Consider the following 22,751-nt stretch of genomic DNA (forward strand, 5'->3'; position numbering starts at 1 on the left):
ATTATGCCTCTGTTTGCACTTCTTTCAAGGCTAATTGTCCGCTTGCTTCATTTAGCCCTTGATCAGAAGTTAGTCTGGGAAAGCATTCCTGGTATGAACACCCATGGAATTCATCTTGTGAAAATGCAAATCCCATTTCCCTCACCACCTGTGATAATCGAGGCAACCCCCCACCCCCATTAAACTTTTGGTTTGGGGAAGGCAAGTATAAAGAGAAATAATTCCTTCACTAATTATTCTTTTCCAATCCAACCCAATTCTCTTGAGTAACAAAACTAAGTTTTGCTGGCTCTGCTACATCTCCAAGATCTTCTCCTTTCTGGCTTTATTTCCAGTGCCACTGAATGCTATTAATTTAGGAAGACAGCTCTATAATTAAAACCATAAAAACTCATAAAGGTCTAAGAACTGCTCTTAAGTCTCTGATGTTTAAATGTGAATTTGTAAGTAGGAGGAAAGGGATGCTTGTTTATCCAAAAGCACTACCCCATGTGGTTTTCAACAGTTTGTCCATCTGACAATGAGGAGGCTAGATTGATAGGTTTCTTTGGACTCAGAGATGTGTTTTAAAATGACTCAAATCTTAAAAGCACCCCTGTAGCATATGTATTAAGGCTCAACGCTGTAGCAGTTGTTGAGATATTATATGCAAAAGTGCTGAGCTCACCTCCTGGCACATAGTAGGTACCTTGACTTAAAGGCTAAGGTTTTACATGCAAACAAGCCTGGGTTCACATTCCAGCTCTGCCTTTTGCTAGCTCATCATCCAAGACAGGATGCTTTTCCTCTATTTTGTTACAGGGGCCTCAGCCATGAACCTAGCAATGAGTGAGAGAAAGAAATGTTTTCCTTCCCTACATCCACACCCATAAAAGCTACCTTCACAGGGCTATCTAGAAGACTACAGACTAGGCTGGGCACGTTGGCTTATGCCTGTAATCCCAACACTTTGGGAAGCCAAGGCAGGAGGATCGCTTGAGCCCAGGAGTTGGAGACTGGCCTGGGTAACTTCATCTCTATAAAGAATTAAAAAGTTAGCCAGGTATAGTGACATGCAACTATGGTCCCAGTTACTTGGGAGGCTGAGGTGGGAGAATCACTTAAGTCTGGGAGGTAGAGACTGCAGTGAACTGTGACTGTGCCACTGTACTCCAGCCTGGGTGACAGAGTGAAATCCCATTTCAAAAATAAAGAACGAAAAGAAACTACAGATTAAACCTTATCTAGCACCTGGCTAGCTGATGGCAGGTAGCCTTTCTTCATTTTTTCTCCTGCTTCCTAATTTGAACAGCAGTTTTTCAAACAGCTCAGTGCCACCTTTTTCCTATAGCATGCCTGTACTGTATATGAATTCTTCAAACACAGAATCAACCCTTCCATAGCCTCAGGTTCTCACTGGCCTGTGTGGTCTTTTCTGGAGAGGCTCAGGAAACTTCGCCTAATTGGGAACAGCAAGCTGGTGTTGGAACCTGGGGTTCTGTAGCCTGCCACCCCAGCCGTCACAGGCTGCAGCTCTGCATTCGACTTGATGCTCTTTTTGGAGAACTCTTTACCAGGGCATGCCATCTGGGTCCTGGCCTGAGTTCCATGTTCAGGTGGGTCCCGTACTTGGTTTAATGCCCTGCTGTTGCCATCTTGAGATTCTTAATAATTTCTGAATAAGGGTCCCACATGTTCATTTGCATTGGGTCCCACAAATCATGTAGCCAGTCCTGCTCTCTTCCCTCCTCTAAGACTCAAGATGAAGGTCACCTCTTCTGGAAAGACATCACCGGATTCTCTCTGATGGACTCCCATCACCCCTGGCTCATACCTCCATTAATCCACCCACTGACACTTAAGAAATGCCTGCTTCAATACCATCCACACTGGCCTCTCTCCACCATGCCAAGTCCCAAGGCACAGTGCTGAGCTCTTCCCATGCAAGAGCTTCACTTACAGCAACCCTCTAAGGTAGGTGCTATTATTTTCCCTGATGTAGATTCATTTACTGAGAACTTAAAGGATCTACCCAGGTGGAAGCAGGACTCCTGAACCCTGGCAGAGCAAGTTTGGAGCCACTACTTTCAACTCCTGGGAACGATGCTCAGAACCGAGAATGCAGTGGCCAGAAAAGGGACATTCCTTATAAGGATCACCACACTTATTCCACTTTTTGTAAGTATCTGTCTACAGGCCTGAACGCCTCACTGGATTATAACTTCCTGGGACCCCAGGCTCTCACGTTCATCTCTGTGATGCAGAAACCTAGCATAGACTTGGTACATGATGAAGTCTCAACTGTGTTTGTGTGTGTGTGTGTGTGTAGCGTGTATTTTAGAGATGGAGTCTGGCTCTGTCCCCCAGTCTAGAGTACGGTGATGTGATCATGGCTTACTGCAGTGTTCAACTCCTGGCCTCAAGCAATCCTACCTCAGCCTCCCAAAGTGCTGGCATTACAGGCATGAGCCACTGTGCCCAACCAAATATTTCCTAAAATAATGACTAAAAGGTCATTTCCATGTAGATAGCTAATTTGATTATCAAAGTACTTCAAATACATTTTATTAAGCCATGGCAGTTGTATCAAAAATTAATCCAATTGATGTTGTTCGAGATACACCTTGGCTGGGCACAGTGGCTCACACCTGTAATCCCAGCACTTTGGGAGGGTGAGGCGGGTGCCATCACTTGAGCTCGGGAGTTCGAAACCAGCCTGGGCAACATGGCGAAATCCCATCTCTATGATTTAAAAAAAAAAAAAAACGATACACCTTGATTGAAATAAAATTATCTAAAATGTTGAAAACTAAAACAAAGCAACAATAAAAAAACCTGTCATCCATTTTTCCTCCCAATAATGAGTTCCTATTAATGAGGATTTTAATTCAGCTGTTTAAAATTACTGGCCAGGCACGGTGGCTCACACCTGTAATCCCAGACTTTTGGGAGGCCGAGGCGGGCGGGTCACTCGAGCCTAGGAGCTCGAGACCAGCCTGGCCAATATGGCGAAACCTCATCTCTATTAAAAATACAAAAATTAGCCAGGCATGGTGGCGCACACCCGTAATCCCAGCTGTTTGAGTGGCCGAGGCAGGGAGAACTGCTTGAATCCAGGAGGTGGAGGTTGCAGTGAGCTGAGATCACACTACTGCACTCTAGCCTGGGCGACAGAGCAAGACTCTGTCTCAACAAATAAACAAATAAATAAATAAATAAATCTAGTTTTGAGGCCACATCCAACAAATACAAATGGAGGGACAGGATACAAAGTAACTGCCTTGAAACTGGCCTGTCCTCTTCGAAATGTCAAGATCACGAAAGACAAGGAAAACCGAGGAGCTCTGCCAGGCTAGAGACCAAGGAGAGAGGACAACTAAATATAACTGACAAACCTAGTCTGTTCCTGAACTAAGAAAAAAATGCTATCAAAGGACATTTTAGGGACAAATAGCAAAATTTTAAAAAGGATTGTAAATTAGATTAATAGCAATATATTGATGCTCAATTTATTTGATTTTGGTAATTGTACATAACCGTGTTATATAAGAGAAACGTCCTTTAAGGAATTAAGCACTTAAGTATTTAGGCACAAAAGGGAATGTCTGCAACTTGTCTCAAATGACCCCAGATATACCTATATGTATATGGACACGGGGGGAAACAAAGTATTAAAAAGCAACTGTGGCCAGGCGCAGTGGCTCACACCTGTAATCCCAACACTTTGGGAGGCTGAGGTGGGCCAACTGCCTGAGGTCAGGAGTTCAAGACCAGCCTGGCTAACATGGTGAAACCCCGTCTCTACTAAAAATACAAAAATTAGCAGGGCATGGTGGTGCACACCTTTAATCCCAGCTACTCGGGAGGCTCGGGCAGGAGACTCGCTTCAACCCGGGAGGCAGAGGTTGCAGTGAGCCGAGATCGCGCCATTGCATTCCAGCCTGCGTGAGGGGGTTCGGTGGGGAAGAAAAAAAGCAACTGTGCAGCCTGGGCAACATGGCAACCCCATCTCTAGAAATAAAAAATAGAAATTTAGCAGGGCGTGGTGGTGTGCACCTGTAGTCCCAACTACTCGGAGGCTGAAGTGAGAAGATTGCTTGAGCCTGGAAGGCGGAGGTTGCAGTGAGTCCAGATCCCACCACTGCACTCCAACCCAGGTGACACAGTGAGATCCTGTCTCTAAATAAATAAACAACTGTGGTGAAATGTCACAATTCATGAATCTGGGTTAAGGGCATATTGGAATTCTCCATATAATTCTTGCAAATTTTTTGCTTGTTAGGAATTATTGCAAAAACAAATTTTAAAATTTAACTACAATAATACAAGTACTGCTATTATTATTCATCATAAAAGGATGTAGCAGGTAGGTAAATCCCATGGTCTATAATCTAGTGATCAAGGCATTCTGACTCCTGGCCATTTTCACCCCACAAAATACTGTTGAAAAGAACATTTTAAGACCTCATGTGAGGCCGGGCACAGTGGCTCACACCTGTAATCCCAGTACTCTGGGAGGCTGAGGCAGGTGGATCACCTGAGGTCAGGAGTTCAAGACCAGCCTGGCCAACATGGTGAAACCCCATCTCTACTAAAAATACAAAAAAATTAGCTGGGTGTAGTGGCATGCGCCTGTAATCCCAGCTACTCAGGAGGCTGAGGCAGGAGAATCGCTTAAACCCAGGAGGTGGAGGTTGCAGCGAGCGAAGATCGCGACATTGCACTCCAGCTTGGGCAACAAGAGCGAAACTCCGTCTAAAAAAAAAGAAAAAAACTTCATGTGATAGAAAGAAAACAGTCCATCATGAATATACTCATACATACTTATTTCATTTTGCTTTGGAACTTACTAAGTGAAGATGGTGAAGTTTTTGCTCAAGGAAATATTATGAAGGAATTCGACAGGAAAGTCAAAAAAGGCTTCTTTTTCTCCCTCTTCCCTGCAATCTCCCAGTTTAGGTTTGCTACTCTGGCCCTCCCCCCAAAGCGTATCAAATAACTAAACTCGCCTCGATCACTTTCCAATCCAAGCTGACAGTTTCTTCAGTGTTTTGCTGGGCTTTCACAACAAACTGCAGCGCTAGGGTCTGGGTTAATATTCAGAACTGTGTTCTGTTTTCCCTAGAGTGGCATTGGCATAACAATGGACACCAGGGGCCACAAAGAGAGACCCACAAAGGAAGACAAGTTTTTAATGCTAGAGCCATCTGCCAATTCTCCTTAGGACCTTTTCAAGAGCTGAGTGAAGTTAAAGCAAGAGCTGGGAAGGGGTGTGCAGTGGAGGGCAGAAAAATCATTCACGGGAAAAGCAATTGCAATATGAAAAGAACCAAAGGAGGGTCGAAGCCCGGATGGGTGAATGAATGGAATCTGAAGGCCTCTTCTCTTGAGCTCTAAAGAGATCCGCCGCACTCTCTCCGATGGGGCTTTTGTTGGTTGCCAAGCGTTTTAAATGTTATAGTAAGAATATGTTATTAAGGGAGGATTTAATATACACGAACCACACACAAAAAAAGCCCTCCAGACGGGTCTTCTGACTACTCACGCAGAAAGCCCAAGCCACCTGCCTCTGCAAAGATTACACTGATTCTTTTTCTTTTGGTAGCAACGTGTCCTAAATACAGTAGTTTAGCATGAATAAAGCATTTCTTTACCAACTCTAAATTCCCCCTTCTCCCAGAGATGTGCATATTTTTAAGACCACCAACCATGACAATGTATTCAAATACACTAAAACAAAGTATTTTCATACCCTTGGGAAATATAATTAAAATATGCATTTTTTTTTTAGCCCAAAACATACACCTTTGACATTTTTCCCAAAAGGAAAACTCTACTGAAAACCCCGAAGGAACCATGGATGGACTGCTTCCTTGGAAGCACAAAGCACTTAAACAGCAGTTCAGACCTTGGCTCAGGTGCGAGGTCCCTTGGCATCTAACCATCTTATCTCTTTCCAAATTCTCAATTTCCTGAAGGCAAGGCATAGCCTTTATTCCCCTCCACCTCTTTAAACAGCATTAATCCCTGAATGGGATCAGTCATCTTAGGGGACAATCGAATAGACTTTCCTTGGCCAGATTAGCAAACTTTAGGTAACAGTCTCTCATTTCTGAATGCAACCTTACAGTAAATCTATTGTAGTCAGACACAGACGTCAACAATGGCTGGGTTGTTTTGTGGGTTTTCCACCGTGTGTTTCAGTGGGTTTTTAAGTTCTAGCATTTAAAATGCACATATCTTGCAAGGGGGGGGTCAGTGATTAAAGCTTTTTCATATCCCTGGGAAATGTTATTAAAATTTCAATTTCAATTTTTTTTTTTTTTTGAGATGGAGTTTCCCTCTTGTCACCCAGGCTGGAGTGCAATGGCGTAATCTTGGCTCACTGCAGCCTCCGCCTCCCAGGTTCAAGTGAGTCTCCTTGACTGGGATTACAGATCCGGAGTAGCTGGGATTACAGATGAATGCAACCATGTCCAGCTAATTTTTGTATTTGTAGTAGAGACAGGGTTTCCACCATGTTGGCCAGGCTGGTCTTTTTTTTTGTGAGATGGAGTCTCGCTCTGTTGCCCAGGCTGGAGTGCAGTGGCGCGGTCTCAGCTCACTGCAACCTCCGCCTCACAGGTTCATGCCATTCTCCTGCCTCAGCCTCCCAAGTAGCTGGGACTACAGGCGCCCGCCACCATGCCCGGCTAATTTTTTTTGTATTTTTAGTAGAGACAGGGTTTCACCATGTTAGCCAGGATGGTCTCGATCTCCGGACCTTGTGATCAGCCCGCCTCGGCCTCCCAAAGTGCTGGGATTACAGGCGTGAGCCACTGTACTGGGCCAAAATTTCAATTTTTTGTTTTTGAGCCCAAAACATATAACTCTGACATACACAACTGGTCATTTATTTTTGGATCAGACTCCATGCTCTGCAGGCCTCAATTTCCAGGATTTATAAAATGCCTTCAAAGAAATCTTCATGGATGCAGTTATTTATCTAAATCTGTTGCCTTTCTAAAAACTAAAGTAGCAACAGTTTAATCACTGCCAAAAGAGTATCTTTGAAAACAGTTTGCAGCCTCTCATTTGAACAGCAGGGGCGCCCTCCTTCCCTCTTCAGCCAGGCGGCAGAACGGGAAAGGGATTAGCCAGCTGGGATGCCAGCACACAAAATTCCAGGTTTATGACACATAAGTTATTTGACAAGACCAACACCAAGAGGCCTGTGGATGCTGCCAGGGCCTGGTAGGACCCCGTCAACCTGTCATCCAGGGCAGATGGAGGCCTCCCTGGTGCTGGAGTAACCAAGCGACTGTTCCGCCACGTGGCATTCCCACACCCGCGGCCCGGGCCTTGAACTCCTCTCCCCTGACTGTCAGCGGCCTGTGATTGAGCTGCAACCCTGTGGCCCAGGAGCCAGAAGGCTGACCTCGTGCTGTGAGCCGGCTGTAGACCTGGGAGTTGACTTCCTTGTCCCGCACGTAGCATCGGATCTCCTCCACTGCCTCACGGATGACAGTGACGGCCAACACGAAGCCCTGCAGAGAGAGACGACAGTGAGTCTTGCTACAGGCAGTGAGCCCTGCTGCAGCCAACCGTCCCCTCCTGGTGCCAGGGGCAGAAAAGGCGAGAGGTCACTTGGGAGGGCAGGGGGGCAGGACCTGTGAGTTATTCCAAATGCACACGCCGCTGCAAGCCCCCTCTCTGAATCTGTCTTAGGGAACACGCACTCCCAAACACAACCTGGAGAAACATTACCCTAGAGAAACACTCACTGCCACACACGCACAAGCACGTCCACATTCACCACCTCAGGGTGAGGGTGACACACACAGGAATACTCAAACTGTCCCTCCACAAGCAAGCGATGGTGACCACTAATACTGTCTCTCACCCACCATGTGCTGGGCAGTATTGGAAGTGCACTTCATCCTCGTAACAACCCTGAGATATGCTCCTATAACTGAGATCCCCATGCAGATGAGGAAACTGAGGCACAGAGAGGCTGAGTAATCTTGCCCAAAGACATAAAGCTACTAAGTGATAAATGGGAACTGCAATGTAGGAAATCTTAATCTCTACTGACACTGTATCTAGAGAAACTTAGGTGGATGGAGCCAGTAAGAGGGACCACCAGGCAACAGTTAAACAGAATAAGATACATCCATTGCATTCACAGAGCCAAGTGGAAAAAACCCATCTTTCAGGACATACACTGCAACCCCATTCATATAAATAGCAACAAAGATTCTATACAATTAAATGTTTTCCAATCTCCTTAACTACAGGTTAGATTTCTCTGCCGGGAAGGAGACTAGAATCAGGATAGGGAGGGACTGAAAGGAGCTTCAGCTTATCTGTAATGTCTTCAGTTTTTTGTTTTGTTTGTTTGTTGGAGTCTCACTCTGTCACCAGGCTGGAGTGCAGTGGCTCGATCTCGGCTCACTGCATCCTCCACCTCCCGGGTTCAAGCGATTCTCCTGTCTCAGCCTCTCGAGTAGCTGGGACTACAGGCACGCACCACCACGCCCAGCTAATTTTTGTCTTTTTAGTAGAGACGAGGTTTCACCATATTGGCCAGGATGGTCTTGATCTCTTGACCTCGTGATCCGCCCACCTCAGCCTCCCAAAGTGCTGGGATTACAGGGCTTTTTTGTTTGTTTTGAGATAGGGTCTCGCTCTGTGACCCAGGCAGGAGTGCAGTAGCATGACCTTGGCTCACTGCAATCTCCACCTCCCAGGCTCAAGAGATCCTCCTGCCTCAGCCTCCGGAGCAGCTGGGACCACAGGTGTGTGCACCACCATGCCTGGCTAATTTTTGTATTTTTGGTAGAGATGGTTTGTTGTTGTTGTTGTTGTTGTCGTTGTTACAGAGTCTCACTCTGTTACCCAGGATGGAGTGCAGTGGCACCATCTCGGCTCACTGCAACCTCCGCCTCCCGGGCTCAAGCGATTCTCTTGCCTCAGCCTCCCCAGTAGCTGGTATTACATGCCCACCTAATTTTTGTATTTTTACTAGAGACAGGGTTTCACCATGTTGGCCAGGCTGGTCTTGAACTCCTGACCTCAGGTGATCCACCCGCCTCAGCCTCCCAAAGTGCTGGGATTACAGGCGTGAGCCACCATGCCCAGCAGAGATGGGTTTTTGCCATGTTGTCCAGGCTGGTCCTGAACTCCTGAGCTCAAGCAATTCACCCACCTCAGCCTCCCAAAATGCTGGGATTACAGGCATGGGCCACTGCGCCCAGCTGTTTTAAGTTTTTATAAGGAAACTCTATTAAAGTATTAATTGCATAAGTAGAAACTAATAAAAATTTTAAACTTCCCCAACTTTCCTCTGAGTTGGGAACCCCAACTCATAATATCTGGTTGGGTGGAGGGAGTCACCCATAGCAGAATCTACTTCCAATCTAGATTTTTTTCCTCTTGTAATCAATAAAGCCAAAATCATTCATTCATTTTACTTATGTGTTTACAGTCATTCGTTTTCCTTGTCATTCCTTCCCCTATCCCCTTTTAAAGCTTGCCAGGACAGTTATTTTTTAAATACAGTCAGCATAACCACCCAAGGGTTAGCAGTTGTGGTTCTTGGAGAATTTCACTTTCATACTGTTTACCCTGTGAAATATATTAACTTCGATTCAAAGGACTTTAAATCTCTTAGGTAAATCTATCCAGAGATGTGCTGCTTTGTGAAACTCCTCCCAATGCCCATACATCTTTACAATCAAAGGATTACTCCTGTTTCCAATCAGATGTAAAGTACACACTGCAGCCAAAGGAAACTGGTACATTTCAGAATCAAAGCATAACCAGACCACATAGGGAGTGAGAGAAAACCTGTTCTGTGAGGAGCACGTACCCGGTGTGCAGGGCTGCCCCCTCCACTATGCTGCTATTTTGTTTTTCTGTGCCAAAACCCAAGTTTTTGTTGTTGTTTGTTTTTTCGAATGTTCCAGTTTCTATTTCTCTCTGCGTGGGCCTGGCTAAATCCCATTGATGTTCATGGAAAGTGTGTGCTCATACAAAGACAGGAGCCGCTCACTAACCTCCTTGCTGCAAATAAATACCACCTCCTAAATTATCATGTCTCCCTCCACATATACACACACAGTTCTCATTAATCCTAGGGGCTACGCCATGCCTTAGTATTTTTACTAGAGACAGGGTTTCACCGTGTTGGCCAGGCTGGTGAAATTGCCTTACAAAGAGATGCAAATGTAGTCCAGGAATAAATTCCAACCATCCAATTTAGGAGGTCCTTAATAACCATTCACAGATATTTAGAAAGAAGCTTTAATGGGCAGGGGAAGGGGGGCTGTTGAAGGAGGCAGCTGTTGGAGCTGGTGAAGAATCATAGGCAGTGACAACTCACAGACAAGCAACTCTGAAAGTGCAAGCCTCTTTTGCCAAGTTGTACCTCAAAAATAAATTCACTAAAGCAAAGCTAATCTATGGGAGATAGAAATCAGAAAAGCAGTTGCCTGGGGTGGTGGAGGCGGGTGGGGTGATAGGAAGGAACAGGCACTGGGGAACTTCCTGGGGTGATGGAAATGTTCCATATCTTGATTGAGGTGGTATTTATGTGGAGGCTGACAAATGTCAAAACTCAATGAACTGAAAACTGAAGATCTGTGTATTTTACGGTATATAGATTATATCTCAATAACAAAAATACCCTACATTTATTTGGTCATCATAAATGTTACAGATTATTTCTGCTCTCCTGAGTTACTTCTCCCCTAACATATTAGTACCAAGAAAAAATTATTAAAAGCTAAAACATGGCTGGGTGTGGTGGCTCACACCTATAATCCCAGCATTTGGGGAGGCTGAGGCGGGAAGATCGCTTGAGCCCAGGAGTTCGAGACCAGCCTGGGCAACATAGGGAGACCCCATCTTTACAAAAACTACAAAAAGAATCAGCTGGTTTCTACAAAAGAAAATAGAAACCTGAAACTGAAAAAAAAAAAAAAATAGCTGGGCATGGTGGCTCGTGCTATGGTCCCAGTTACTCAGGAGGCTGAGGCAGGAGGATTGTCTGAGCCCAGGAGGCAGAGATTGTTGCAGTGAGCAGAGATTAAGCCATTACACTCCAGCCTGGGCGACAGAATGAGACTCTGTCTCAGGGGGAAAAAATTTAAAACTTAATCTGAACAATGAAAAACATGTCATTAGTGGCAGAATTTAAAAATTAAAATCAGAATGTTTCCTGAGAATTCTATACAGCCACATGAAGCATTTTTACTTGCAGTAATTCATTTGAACCTCCCAACAAACCAAGGCAGTAGAAAGGATCATTCCTTTTTACAGATGACAAAACTGAGGCTCAGAAAAGTAGCCTTGGTTCAAATTACACGACTTCTCAGAGTGCAATTAAGAGCTAAACCTGGTCAGCTGTCGTGGCTCACGCCTGTAATCCCAGTACTTCGGGAGGCCGAGGTGGGCGGATCACCTGAGGTCAGGAGTTTGAGATCAGCCTAGCCAACATGGTGAAACCCCCCATCCCTATTAAAAATACAAAAAATCAGCTGGGTGTGGTGGCCACCTGTAATCACAGCTCCTCGGGAGGCTGAGGCAGGAGAATCGCTTGAACCTGAAAGGCGGAAGTTACAGTGAGCTGAGATCTCACCACTGCACTCCAGCCTGGGTGACAGAGCAAGACTGTCTCAAAAAAAAAAAAAAAAAAAAAAAAAAGAGCTAAAACCAAACCACTTGGCTCCACAGCCCTCATTCAGAACTGCTGCACTTAAGAGCTGGGTTTGAAATGAGGCAACTTTCAGAGTGGCTAGAAGACATTTTGAAACGTTTCAAATGTTTCAAACGTTTCAAACGTTTCAAAATGTCTTCCAGCCAAGAACTGAAAATTGACTCTCTACATAAAAATCTATTAAGGAAATCAGCGATGGTCACCTAGAAGTAGATGCTGTCTAATTTTTCACCCCAAACCCTTTTTTCTGTAGTTCTTGGAAAGAGAGGCAAAAATACAAGACAAATATCCCCCAACTTAGCCATCACAAGAAAAGCTGACTAAAAAGGGTCTACAACGTGGAGACCGACTGCTGGAGGTGCCAAAACCTAGAAACAAGCTATTAACCTGCCTGGCTTCTATCCTAAGCTATAGTCAAAGGGAAAACAGGCCAGTCAGGAGACAGCAGAGGTGGGGGTAGGGACAGAGAAGGCCTCAGTGGAAATAAATTTTTAAAAAATCATAATTGCCGAGTGTGGTGGCTCATTCCCGTAATCCCAGCACTTTGGGAGGCCAGGGCAGGCAGATCACGAGGTCAGGAGTTCGAGACCAGCCTGGCCAACATGGTGAAACCCCGTATCCACTAAAAATACAAAACTTAGCCAGGCATGGTGGCGCATGCCTGTAATCTCAGCTACTTAGGGGGCGAGGCAGGAGAAGCACTTGAACCCGGGAGGTGGAGGCTGCAGTAAGCCGAGATCATGCATTGCACTCCAGCCTGGGTGACAAAGAGAGACTCCATCTCAAAAAAAAAAAAAAAAAAAAAAAAGGAAGAAAGAAAGAAAAGGAAAAATGTATGCCAAACATGGCTAAGGTCTCCTCCTAACATGCATACCAATGATAGTGTAAATGAGGCTGCAGGGCTGCTCATGTCTGTACCCCCAGGAGCTGCTCACATGTGGAATTCTACTGCAGCCGGGGCAATGGATAAGGGGAGGCAGCAGAGACCAGACTGCACATCACGCTTGAGATATAAAAGGCAGGGAGACGGAGAGACACATGGCTGCCTTCGAGGACACCTTGGGATCCGAAATCTATAAAACATGCATCTGCAGAATATATATGGTTTATGTAAGGTAAGTTATAGTATACATAAAATACATGCATAAGTAAGAAGGCACTGGAAGGAAACACACCAGAATCATAAATGGGATATTTCAGGGTAGTAGCTACACAGGTGATTTTCATCACCCTGTGTGTGTGGGGGGGGGGGGGGGGGAGGCGGTTGTTTGCTTGCTTGTTTTGGTACTTTAAATATTTCTCCAATATCATACGATCTTTTCTATTTGAAAAAAGAACAGTGAACAGGAGCAGCTTTGGAGGGGTGGGGGGCAGAAAGAATGGCAGGATCTGGCTTTTAAGATAATTCAAAAGATGTGGCTTGAGAAGAGCGCTCACACCTGTAATCCCAGCACTTTGGGAGGCCAAGGTGGGCGGATCACATGAGGCCAGGAGTTCGAGACCAGCCTGGCCAACATGGTGAAACCCCATCTCTAAAACTACAAAAGTTAGCCAGGTGTGGTGGCCCACATTTGTAATCCCAGCTACTGGGGACGTGGAGGCAGGAGAATCACTTGAGCCTGGGAAGCGGAGGTTGCAGTGAGCCGAGATCGCAACACTGCATTCCAGCCTGGGCAACAGAGCAAGACTCCATCTCAAAAAAAAAAAAAAAAAAAAAAAAAAAGAGGCCGGGCGCAGTAGCTCATACCTGTAATCCCAGCACTTTAGGAGGCAAAGGCAGGTGGATCACGAGGTCAGGAGTTCGAGACCAGCCTGACCAACATGATGAAACCCCATCTCTACTAAAAACACAAAAATTAGCTGGGCGTGGTGGTGCGCGCCTGTAGTCCCAGCTACTCGACAGGCTGCGGCAGGAGAATCGCTTGAACCCAGGAGGTGGAGGATGCAGCGAGCCAAGATCAAGCCACTGCATTCCAGCCTGGGCGACAGAATGAGACTCTGTCTCAAAAAAAAAAAAAAGAGAGAGAGATGTGGCTTGAGAGATGGGGTCTGGAGCATTCCTTGCTGGGGGCCAGGGAAGGGCCTCCTGAGCCCAGAAGCACAGGGGTGAGGTAATATGAAAGTCCCTCACCTTCAACAAGAGCAGAGAGGACAAGGGACAGCCTGAACATACAGACCATGAGGAAAAGGGATGGGTCCAATTCACATACTGCTTTAAATTGTTATTAATGAGTTGTTGATGTTTAAAAATCAAGAGAAAAAATACTAAAAATTTTTAAAAATGATTAAAAACTATGTGTATCTTATTTTTTTCCTAAAAAGAAGAAACATGGGCCAGGCACAGTGGCTCACGCCTGTAATCCCAGCACTTTGGGAGGCCGAGATGGGCGGATCAAGAGGTCAAGAGATCAAGACCATCCTGGCCAACATGGTGAAACCCCGTCTCTACTAAAAATACAAAAATTAGCTGGGCGTGGTGGCACGCACCTGTAGTCCCAGCTACTTGAGAGGCTGAGGCCGGAGAATCACTTGAACCCAGGAGGCAGAAGTTGCAGTGAGCCAAGATCGCACCACTGCACTCCAGCCTGGCAACAGATCAAGACTCTGTCTCAAAAAAAAAAAAAAAAAAAAGGGAAGAAGAAACGGGCTGGGCACAGTGGCTCACGCCTATAATCCCAATACTTTGGGAGGCCAAGGCGAGAGGATCACTTAAGGTCAGGAGTTCGAGACCAGCCTGGCCAAAAATGGTGAAACCCCCATCTCTACTAAAAATACAAAAATCAACTGGGCGTGATGGCACACACCTGTAATCCCAGTTACTCAGGAGACTGAGGCAGGAGAATCACTTGAACCCAAGAGGCAGAGGTTGCAGTTAGCCCAGATCATGCCACTGCACTCCAGCCTGGGTGACAGTGAGTGAGACTCTCAATGAATCAATCAATAAAAAGAAAGTTGTAAGAATTTTTATTCATTGTACTTTGTTCATAAGCAACTCTGGAAGGAAGGACAAGAAATGAAAGTATTTGGGAGGCAAAACTGGATGGAAGTAGATTCTTCAAAAGGAACATTTGTATATTTCTTGAGTCATGTGAATGTACTACCTTTCAAATAACTACACTTTAAAAAGATAACCAATAAAAGGCAGTATGATAAATGTTATTTTATATACATTGTAGACCAACTTTGTTAAAGTAACTTATGGTTTGATTTTTATGTAAGTATATAGTAAACAGTTATGGAACTAAAAAACTAAAATGAAGTTAGAGTATTTCACATAAAACTACAGAGTTTGTAACTCTTGGGTCTGGCAACTCCTGGTCCCTGTTTATACCTGACTGGGCAGAGTAGCCGACAGGAGCTTCTCATTCTCCCAGGGCTTTACTGCATCAGCCCAGCTCTAGGGCATCTCAGTTTATAAGGTAAAGCCCAACAGTTTCCTAGGCCTAGCACAGTGGCTCACACCTCTCATCCCAGCTTTGGGAGGTCAAGGTGGACGGATCACTTGAGGTCAGGAGTTCGAGAGCATGGCCACCATGGTGAAACCTCGTCTCTACTAAAAATACAAAAATTAGCCGGGTGTGGTAGTGGCTGCCTGTAATCCCAGTTACTCAGGAGGCTGAGGCATGAGAATCATTTGAACCCGGGAGGTGGTGGCTACAGTGGGCCAATATCACGCCATTGCACTCCAATCTAGGCGACACAGCGAGACTCTGTCTCACAAAAAACAAAAACAAAAACCGTTTCCTGATGATCACAATATCAGTGCTTAAAGGCGCAAGCACCACCTGGCAGTTGGTTAAGCATGCCACCTGATACAGGCAGGAATGTCTGTTATCAGAGGGGGAGGGATGCTTGGATAAAGGGCCTCTCTAGCTCTCAGGATGCTACTTCACCCCAAAATGACTCAGAGCAGAAAAGAACTATTCTCGTCATTCCAGAAGCACCTGCATTGTTTGTGTGGAAGAAATGACCTCCCTTCCTCTTCTCAGGGCAAGAGCTGCTGGCATCACTTGTCTGATAACATGGCACATACGGCGTATGCACACCCACTCCCTGGTCCCTGAGCATCTGGCTTCCTCCACTCCACAAGCACGTCTACACCAAATCCTTATCATCCCTCACCTACTGCCAACAGCAAAAAGGTTTATTGTTTTTGTTTCTTTAAGGAGAGCCTAAATCTTTTTTATGTTTACAACTTAGTCAAAAAAATTTAATAAGTTGGGCATGTCAGCTCATATCTGTAATCCTAGCACCTTGGAAGGCCAAGGTAGGTGGATTCCTGAGCCCAGGAGTTGGAGATGAGTATGTGCCACATAATGAGATCCCGTCTCTACATAAAACTTTAAAATTAGCCAAGAGCATCGTTCTTCACAGAATTAGAAAAAACAATTCTTGGGCCAGGCGCAGTGGCTCATGCTTGTTTGTAATCCCAGCACTTTGGGAGGCCAAGGTGGGTGGATCACGAGGTCAGGAGATCAAGACCATCCCGGCTAACACAGGTGAAACCCCGTCTCTACTAAAAATACAAAAAAATTAGCCAGGCGTGGTGGCAGGCGCCTGTAGTCCCAGCTACTCGGGAGGCTGAAGCAGTAGAATGGCATGAACCTGGGAGGCGGAGCTTACAGTGAGCCAAGATCACACCACTGCACTCCAGCCTGGGTGACAGAGCAAGACGCCATCTCAAAAAAAAAAAAAGAAAAAGAAAAAACAATTCTAAAATTCATATGGAACCAAAAAAGAGCCTGCATAGTGAAAGCAAGACTAAGCAAAAAGAACAAATCTGGAGGTATCACACTACCTGATTTCAAACTATACTATAAGGCCATAGTCACCAAAACAGCATGGTACTGTTATAAAAATAGGCACATAGACCAATGGAACAGAATAGAGAACCCAGAAATAAACCCAAATACTTACAGCCGACTGCTCTTCAACAAAACAAACAAAAACGTAAAGTGGGGGAAAGGACACCCTTTTCAACAAATGGTGCTGGGATAACTGGCTAGCCACATGTAGGAGAATGAAACCGGATCCTCATCTCTCATCTTATACAAAAAATCAACTCAAGATGGATTAAGGACTTAAATCTAAGTCCTGAAACTATAAAAATTCTAGAACATTGGAAAAACCCTTCTAGACATTGGCTTAGGCAAGGATTTCATGACCAAGAACCCAAAAGCAAATGCAATAAAAACAAAGATAAATAGTTGGGACTTAACTAAACTAAAGAGCTTTTACACGGCAAGAGGAACAGTCAGCAGAGTAAACAGACAACCCACAGAGTGGGAGAAAATCTTCACAATGTATACATCTGACAAAGGACTAACATCCAGAATCTACAAAGAACTCAAACAAATCAGTAAGAAAACAACCAACAATCCCATCAATAAGTGGACTAAGGACATGAATAGACAATTTTCAAAAGAAGATACACAAATGGCCAACAAACGTATGAAAAAATGATCAACATCACTAATGATCAGGGAAATGCAAATCGAAACCACAATGCGATACCACCTTACTCCTGCAAGAATGGCCATAATCTAAAAATCAAAAAACAGTAGATGTTGGCGTGTACGCAGTGAACAGGGAACACTGCTACACTGCTGGTGGGAATGTAAATACAACCACTATGGAAAACAGTGTGGAGATTCCTTAGAGAACTAAAAGAAGAACTACCATTGATCCACCAATCCCACTACTGGGTTCTACCCAGAGGAAAAGAAGTCATTATACGAAAAAGATACTTGCACACACGTTTATAGTGGCACAATTCACAATTGCAAAATCGTGGAACCAACCCCAGTAGATGGGATTACAGACGCCCGCCACCATGCCCAGCTAATTTTTTGTATTTTTAGTAGAGATTGATGCCCATCAATCGACGAGTGGATAAATAAACTGTGGTATATATAATAATGGACTACTCCTCACCCATAAAAAGGAATGAATTAACAGCATTTGCAGTGACCTGGATGAGACTGGAGACTATTATTCGAAGTGAAGTAACTCAGGAATGGAAAACCAAACATCATATGTTTTCACTAATATGTGGGAGCTAAGCTATGAGGACACAAAGGCATAAGAATGATGCAATGGACTTTGGGGACTTGGGGGAAAGAGTGGGGAGGGGGGCAAGGGATAAAACACAACAAATAGGGTGCAGTGTATACTGCTCGGGTGATGAGTGTGCCAAAATCTCACAAATCACCACTAAAGAACTTACTCATGTAACAACATACCACCTGTACCCCAATAACCTATAGGAAAAAAAATGAATTAAAAAAAAAATTATCCGGGCATGGTGGCATGTGCCTGTAGTCCCAGCCACACAGGGGGCTGAGGCAGGAGGATTCCTTTAGCATAGGAATTCAAGGCTGCAGTGAGCTATGACTGCACACTGCACTACAGCCTGGGCAACAGCAAATTCTTTTTTTTTTTTTTTTTTTTTTGAGACAGAGTCTCGTTCTGTTGACCAGGCTGGAGTACAGTGGCGCTCACTGCCACCTCCGCCTCCTGGATTCAAGCGATTCTCCTGCCTCAGCCTCCTGAGTAGCTGGGACTACAGGTGCATGCCACCAAGCCCAGCTAATTTTTGTATTTTTAATAGAGACAGGGTTTCACCATGTTGGCCAGGATGGTCTTGATCTCTTGACCTCTTGATCCACCCATCTCAGCCTCTCAAAATGCTGGAATTACAGATGTGAGCCACCGCGCCCGGCCTAAAAGCAAATTCTTTAATTAAAAATAAAAATAGAGCCAGGTGCGGTGTCTCACGCCTATAATCCCAGCACTTTGGGAGGCCGAGGTGGGTGGATCGCCTGAGGTCAGTCGTTTGAGACCAGCCTGACCAACAGAGTGAAACCCATCTCTACTAAAAATACAAAAAATTAGCTGGGCACAGTGGCGGGCACCTGTAATCCCAGCTACTCGGGAGGCTGAGGCAGAAGAATCGCTTGAACCCAGGAGGCAGAGGTTGTGGTGAGCTGAAATTGCGCCACTGCACTCCAACCTGGGCGATAAGACCGAAACTCCATCTCAAAAATAAATAAATAAATAAAAATAAAAATGTTAATGAGATTTATGAACAGAGAATCCAAGTGTTCCCCCCCTGGGTCCCACTTGTTGAGAATATAAACAGCAACAGCATTTCATAATACCTCAGTTTGGAGAAAAAAGGGTATCCATTCTGCCCTCTCCATAGCTCAGTTACATTGCACCTCTTTCTGTTTCTCAAATGCTCTAAGCACATGCCTGCTGCAGGGCCTTTGCATCACTGCCCCCTGCAATATTCTCCTTCCCATCACTCCTCAGGAGGCCTTTCACAGCCACACAGGCTAAGGCTGCCCCTTCACATCTTCTACCCTTCACCTTCATTCATGTAAAAAATACTAAATGTTATCTGGGATACCCCATCTGTCCTACGACCTTATTCTATTACCTTCAGAGCACTTTTCACAATTTGTAACAATTTCATTTATTGGTTTATTGTCTATCCCCTCTGAATGTCAGCCCCAAAGGGCAGAAATATTTGTCTACTCTGTTCATTGCTGCACCCCCAGAACCCAGCACAGGGCCTGGCACACAGCAGGTGCTCAACCATCATCTGCCAAATCAATGGAGAAAGAAAAGAAGGCGAGAGAAGGAACAGAGGGGCTACTCGGTTCTGCTACACATCACATGCACAAAAGCATAGATTCTGCTACTTTTCCAACCCCTCACACTCTAATACTCTACATTGGCTAAAAAGAAAATGTGATCCCAGGAAACAATTCAAATACAAGGTGAGCATCCCTGATGCAGAATGCTTGGGAGCCAAAGTGTTTGAGATTGCAGATGTTTTCAGATTGGGGGACATCTGTGCCATCCTTACCAGTTAAGCATCTCAAATTCTGAAAATCTGAAATCCAAAATGCTCCAGTGAGCATTTCCTTTGAGTCCCATGTTAGTGCTCAAAAGTTTTAGATTTTAGATTTATTTATTTGGAATTTTTTTGTTTGTTTTTGGTTTTGTTTTGAGACAGGTTTCTCTCCATCACCCAGGCTGGAGTGCAGGGGCGTGATGTCAACTTACTGCAACCTCTGCCTCTCAGGTTCAAGCGATTCTCCTGCCTCAGCCTCACAAGTAGTTGGGACTACAGGCGCGTGCCACCACACCCCATTAATTTTTATATTTTTAGTAGAGATGGGTTTCACCATGTTGCCCAGGCTGGTCTCAAACTCCTGGCCTCAGGCAATCCTCCCATCTCGGCCTCCCAAAGTGCTAGGACTACAGGCATGAGCCACCGTGCCTGGCCAGATTTTAGACCATTTGAGATTTTGGATTTGGTATGCTCAACCTGTGATATAATCCATGAGGACAGGGATTTGTCTTTCTCATTTGCCACTGTGTTCCCAGAGTCTAGACTTGTGCCATATACAATAAACATACAATAAATCCTTGTTGAGATAATGCAAGACCCAACAGCTAAATGAATAAATGAATGGCACAGGCTTTGCTATAGTTTGATCCAGGCAGTATATGAAATGGAGCTTCAACGTTAAAGTCTCAGAGACTCCCAATGTGTTGGCCTAAGGGCATCCTTTCCCTTACAAGGCCACCATCCCATTCCAGATGCCTGAGTGAGAGAAACAAAGAACTTTCTGTTTCCAAACCTCTAAGGTTACTGAACAAACAATGCCGATTAACTTACCAGGGGAACCCAGTAGGTATAGAGTGCACCAAGTCTCATTTCGGGAACAAACTGAGAGCAGGCAAGAAGTAAGAAATAGAGGTTGAAAAAGTATTTGAACTGGTTGAACAGCACCTGGAATGGAGCGAGACAACAGAGAAAGACACTCAGGGCTTGTCTGATGAGATCTGGAACATTTGGTGGGAAATGAATAACATTTAAAAACATTCCTGCAGCCAGGCGTGGTGGTTCACGCCTATAATCTCAGAACTTTGGGAGGCTGAGGCGGGCGGATCACCTGAGGTCAGGATTCGAGACCAGCTTGACCAACATGGCGAAACCCTGTCTCTACTAAAAATACAAAAATTAGCCAGGCGTGGTGGCAGGCACCTATAATTCCAGCTACTCAGGAGGCTGAAGCAGAATTGCTTGAACCCGGGAGCAGGAAGTTGCAGTGAGTCAAGATCGCACCATTGCACTCCAGCCTGGGCAACAAGAGCAAAACTCTGTCTCAAAAAAAAAAAAAAAAATCCTGCTTTAGAATACAATTTACACGATACTTTTCACATAGAGCTTAAACACTTCCATATGTTGTTTAGAAAAACATACATGGGTAATAAAAGTTATCATTTGTAAAAGAAAGAATAATGATATACATGGAAATTGTAAATACCAAATTCAGAAGAGTAGTTACTTCCTGGGGAAGGGGTAAAATCTAACATGGAGGGGCACACAGGGGCATCAACTATGTTATGTGTGTTTTGGGGTTTGGTTTTGTTTTTTGAGACCAGGTCTCGCTCTGTCACCCAGCCTGGAGTCCAGTGGCGTGATCGTAGCTCACTGCAGCCTCGAACTCCTGGGCTCAGGCGATCCTCCTGTCACAGCCTCCCAAGTAGCTGAAACCACAAGCATGCACCACCATGCCCAGCTAAATTTTTTGCTATTTGTAGAGACAGGGTCTCCCTATGTTGCCCAGGCTGGCCTTGAACTCCTGGGATCAAGCGATCCTCCCACTTCAGCCTCCCAAAGTGTTGGGATTACAGACCTAAGCCACTGTGTCCAGACTGTGTTATTTCTTTTTTTTTTTTTTTTTTTTTTGGGACGGAGTCTTGCTCTGTTGTTTAGGAGGATGTTTTTGCGGAAAATGCTTATGCTATAAGGTTGAGTGCAAAAAGAAAGATAAAAAGTTATGTCCAGCCAGGCGCAGAGGCTCACACCTGTAATCCCAGCACTTTGGGAGGCTGAGGCAGAAGGATCACGAGGTCAGGATATCAAGACCATCCTGCCCAACAAGGTGAAACCCCGTCTCTACAAAAATACAAAAAATTAGCCAGGCGCCTGTAGGCTACTCAGGAGGTTGAGGCAAGAGAATCGCTTGAACACAAGAGGCAGACGTTGCAGTGGGCTGAGATCGCGCCACTACACTCCAGCCTGGGTGACGGAGCAAAACTCCATCTCAAAAAAAAAAAAGTTACGTCCACAACACGTCCAGACGTGGTGGTACATGTCTGTAATCTCAGCACTTTGGGAGGCCGAGGTTGGCAGATGGCTTGAGCTCAAGAGTTCGAGACCAGCCATGGCAACATGGTAAAACCCCATCACTACAAAAAATACAAATATTAGCCAAGAGTGGTGGCATGCACCTGTAGTCCCAGCTACTCAGGAGGCTGAAGTGGGAGGATCAATTGAGCCCAGGAGGCGGAGATAGTAGTGAGCCGAGATCATGTCACTGCACTCCCGCCTGGGTGACAGTGAGTCCCCCACCCCAAAAAATAAAAAGTGAAACCCCTTCTCAAAAAATAAAATAAAAAATAATTTTTAAAAAGTTACATGGCCGCACACAGTAGCTCACGCCTGTAATCCCAGCAATTTGGGAAGCCGAGGCGGATGAATCACGAGGTCAGGAGTTCAAGACCAGCCTGGCCAACATGGTGAAACCCCATCTCTACTAAAAAATAAAAAAAGTAGCCGGACATGGGGGCACGTGCCTGTAATCCCAGCTACTCAGGAGGCTGAGGCAGGAGAATCACTTAAACCCGGGAGGTGGAGGTTGCAGTGAGCCGAGATCACGCCATTGTGCACCAGCCTGGGCAACAGAGGGAGACTCTGTCTCAAAAAAAAAAAAAAAAAGCTATGTCCACAATATGACCTCAACTCCATAAAATAACACAGTCAAATCCTCCCCTGGGGAGCAGCTAGGTGCTAGTGTGGTTCTGACCATTGGCATGCACCCGAGAGTCAGACTGAGACCACATGACTAGTTTGGGCCAATAGGTAATGAATGGACGTACTGTGTCTCGTTGAGGCTAAGGCAGCTAAGAGCCACTGGTGCCTCTTGCGCCACTCTGGTGACTTTGGTGGCCACATAGTCCAGGTGGCATAGCCAGGAAATGGAGGAGTGTG

General features: G+C 45.2%; 1 protein-coding gene across 2 annotated transcripts in view; it reads right to left on the reverse strand.

Annotated features, from left to right (window-relative positions):
• ATP9A (ATPase phospholipid transporting 9A (putative)) overlaps positions 1 to 22,751 on the reverse strand; it is a 172,302-nt gene that overhangs the window by 108,636 nt on the left and 40,915 nt on the right. The window contains exons 3-4 of one of the 2 annotated variants that reach the window (XM_031004837.3): positions 20,370 to 20,483; positions 7,397 to 7,505 (exon numbers count right to left, since the gene is read on the reverse strand). In XM_031004837.3, coding sequence (XP_030860697.1) covers positions 7,397 to 7,505; positions 20,370 to 20,483 — 223 coding nt within the window. The remainder of the gene's footprint in view (positions 1 to 7,396; positions 7,506 to 20,369; positions 20,484 to 22,751) is intronic. The other variant, XM_031004838.3, reaches the window with a different exon arrangement.

Source organism: Gorilla gorilla, chromosome 21 (genome assembly GCF_029281585.2).
Source record: "Gorilla gorilla gorilla isolate KB3781 chromosome 21, NHGRI_mGorGor1-v2.1_pri, whole genome shotgun sequence".
Lineage (NCBI taxonomy): Eukaryota > Metazoa > Chordata > Mammalia > Primates > Hominidae > Gorilla > Gorilla gorilla.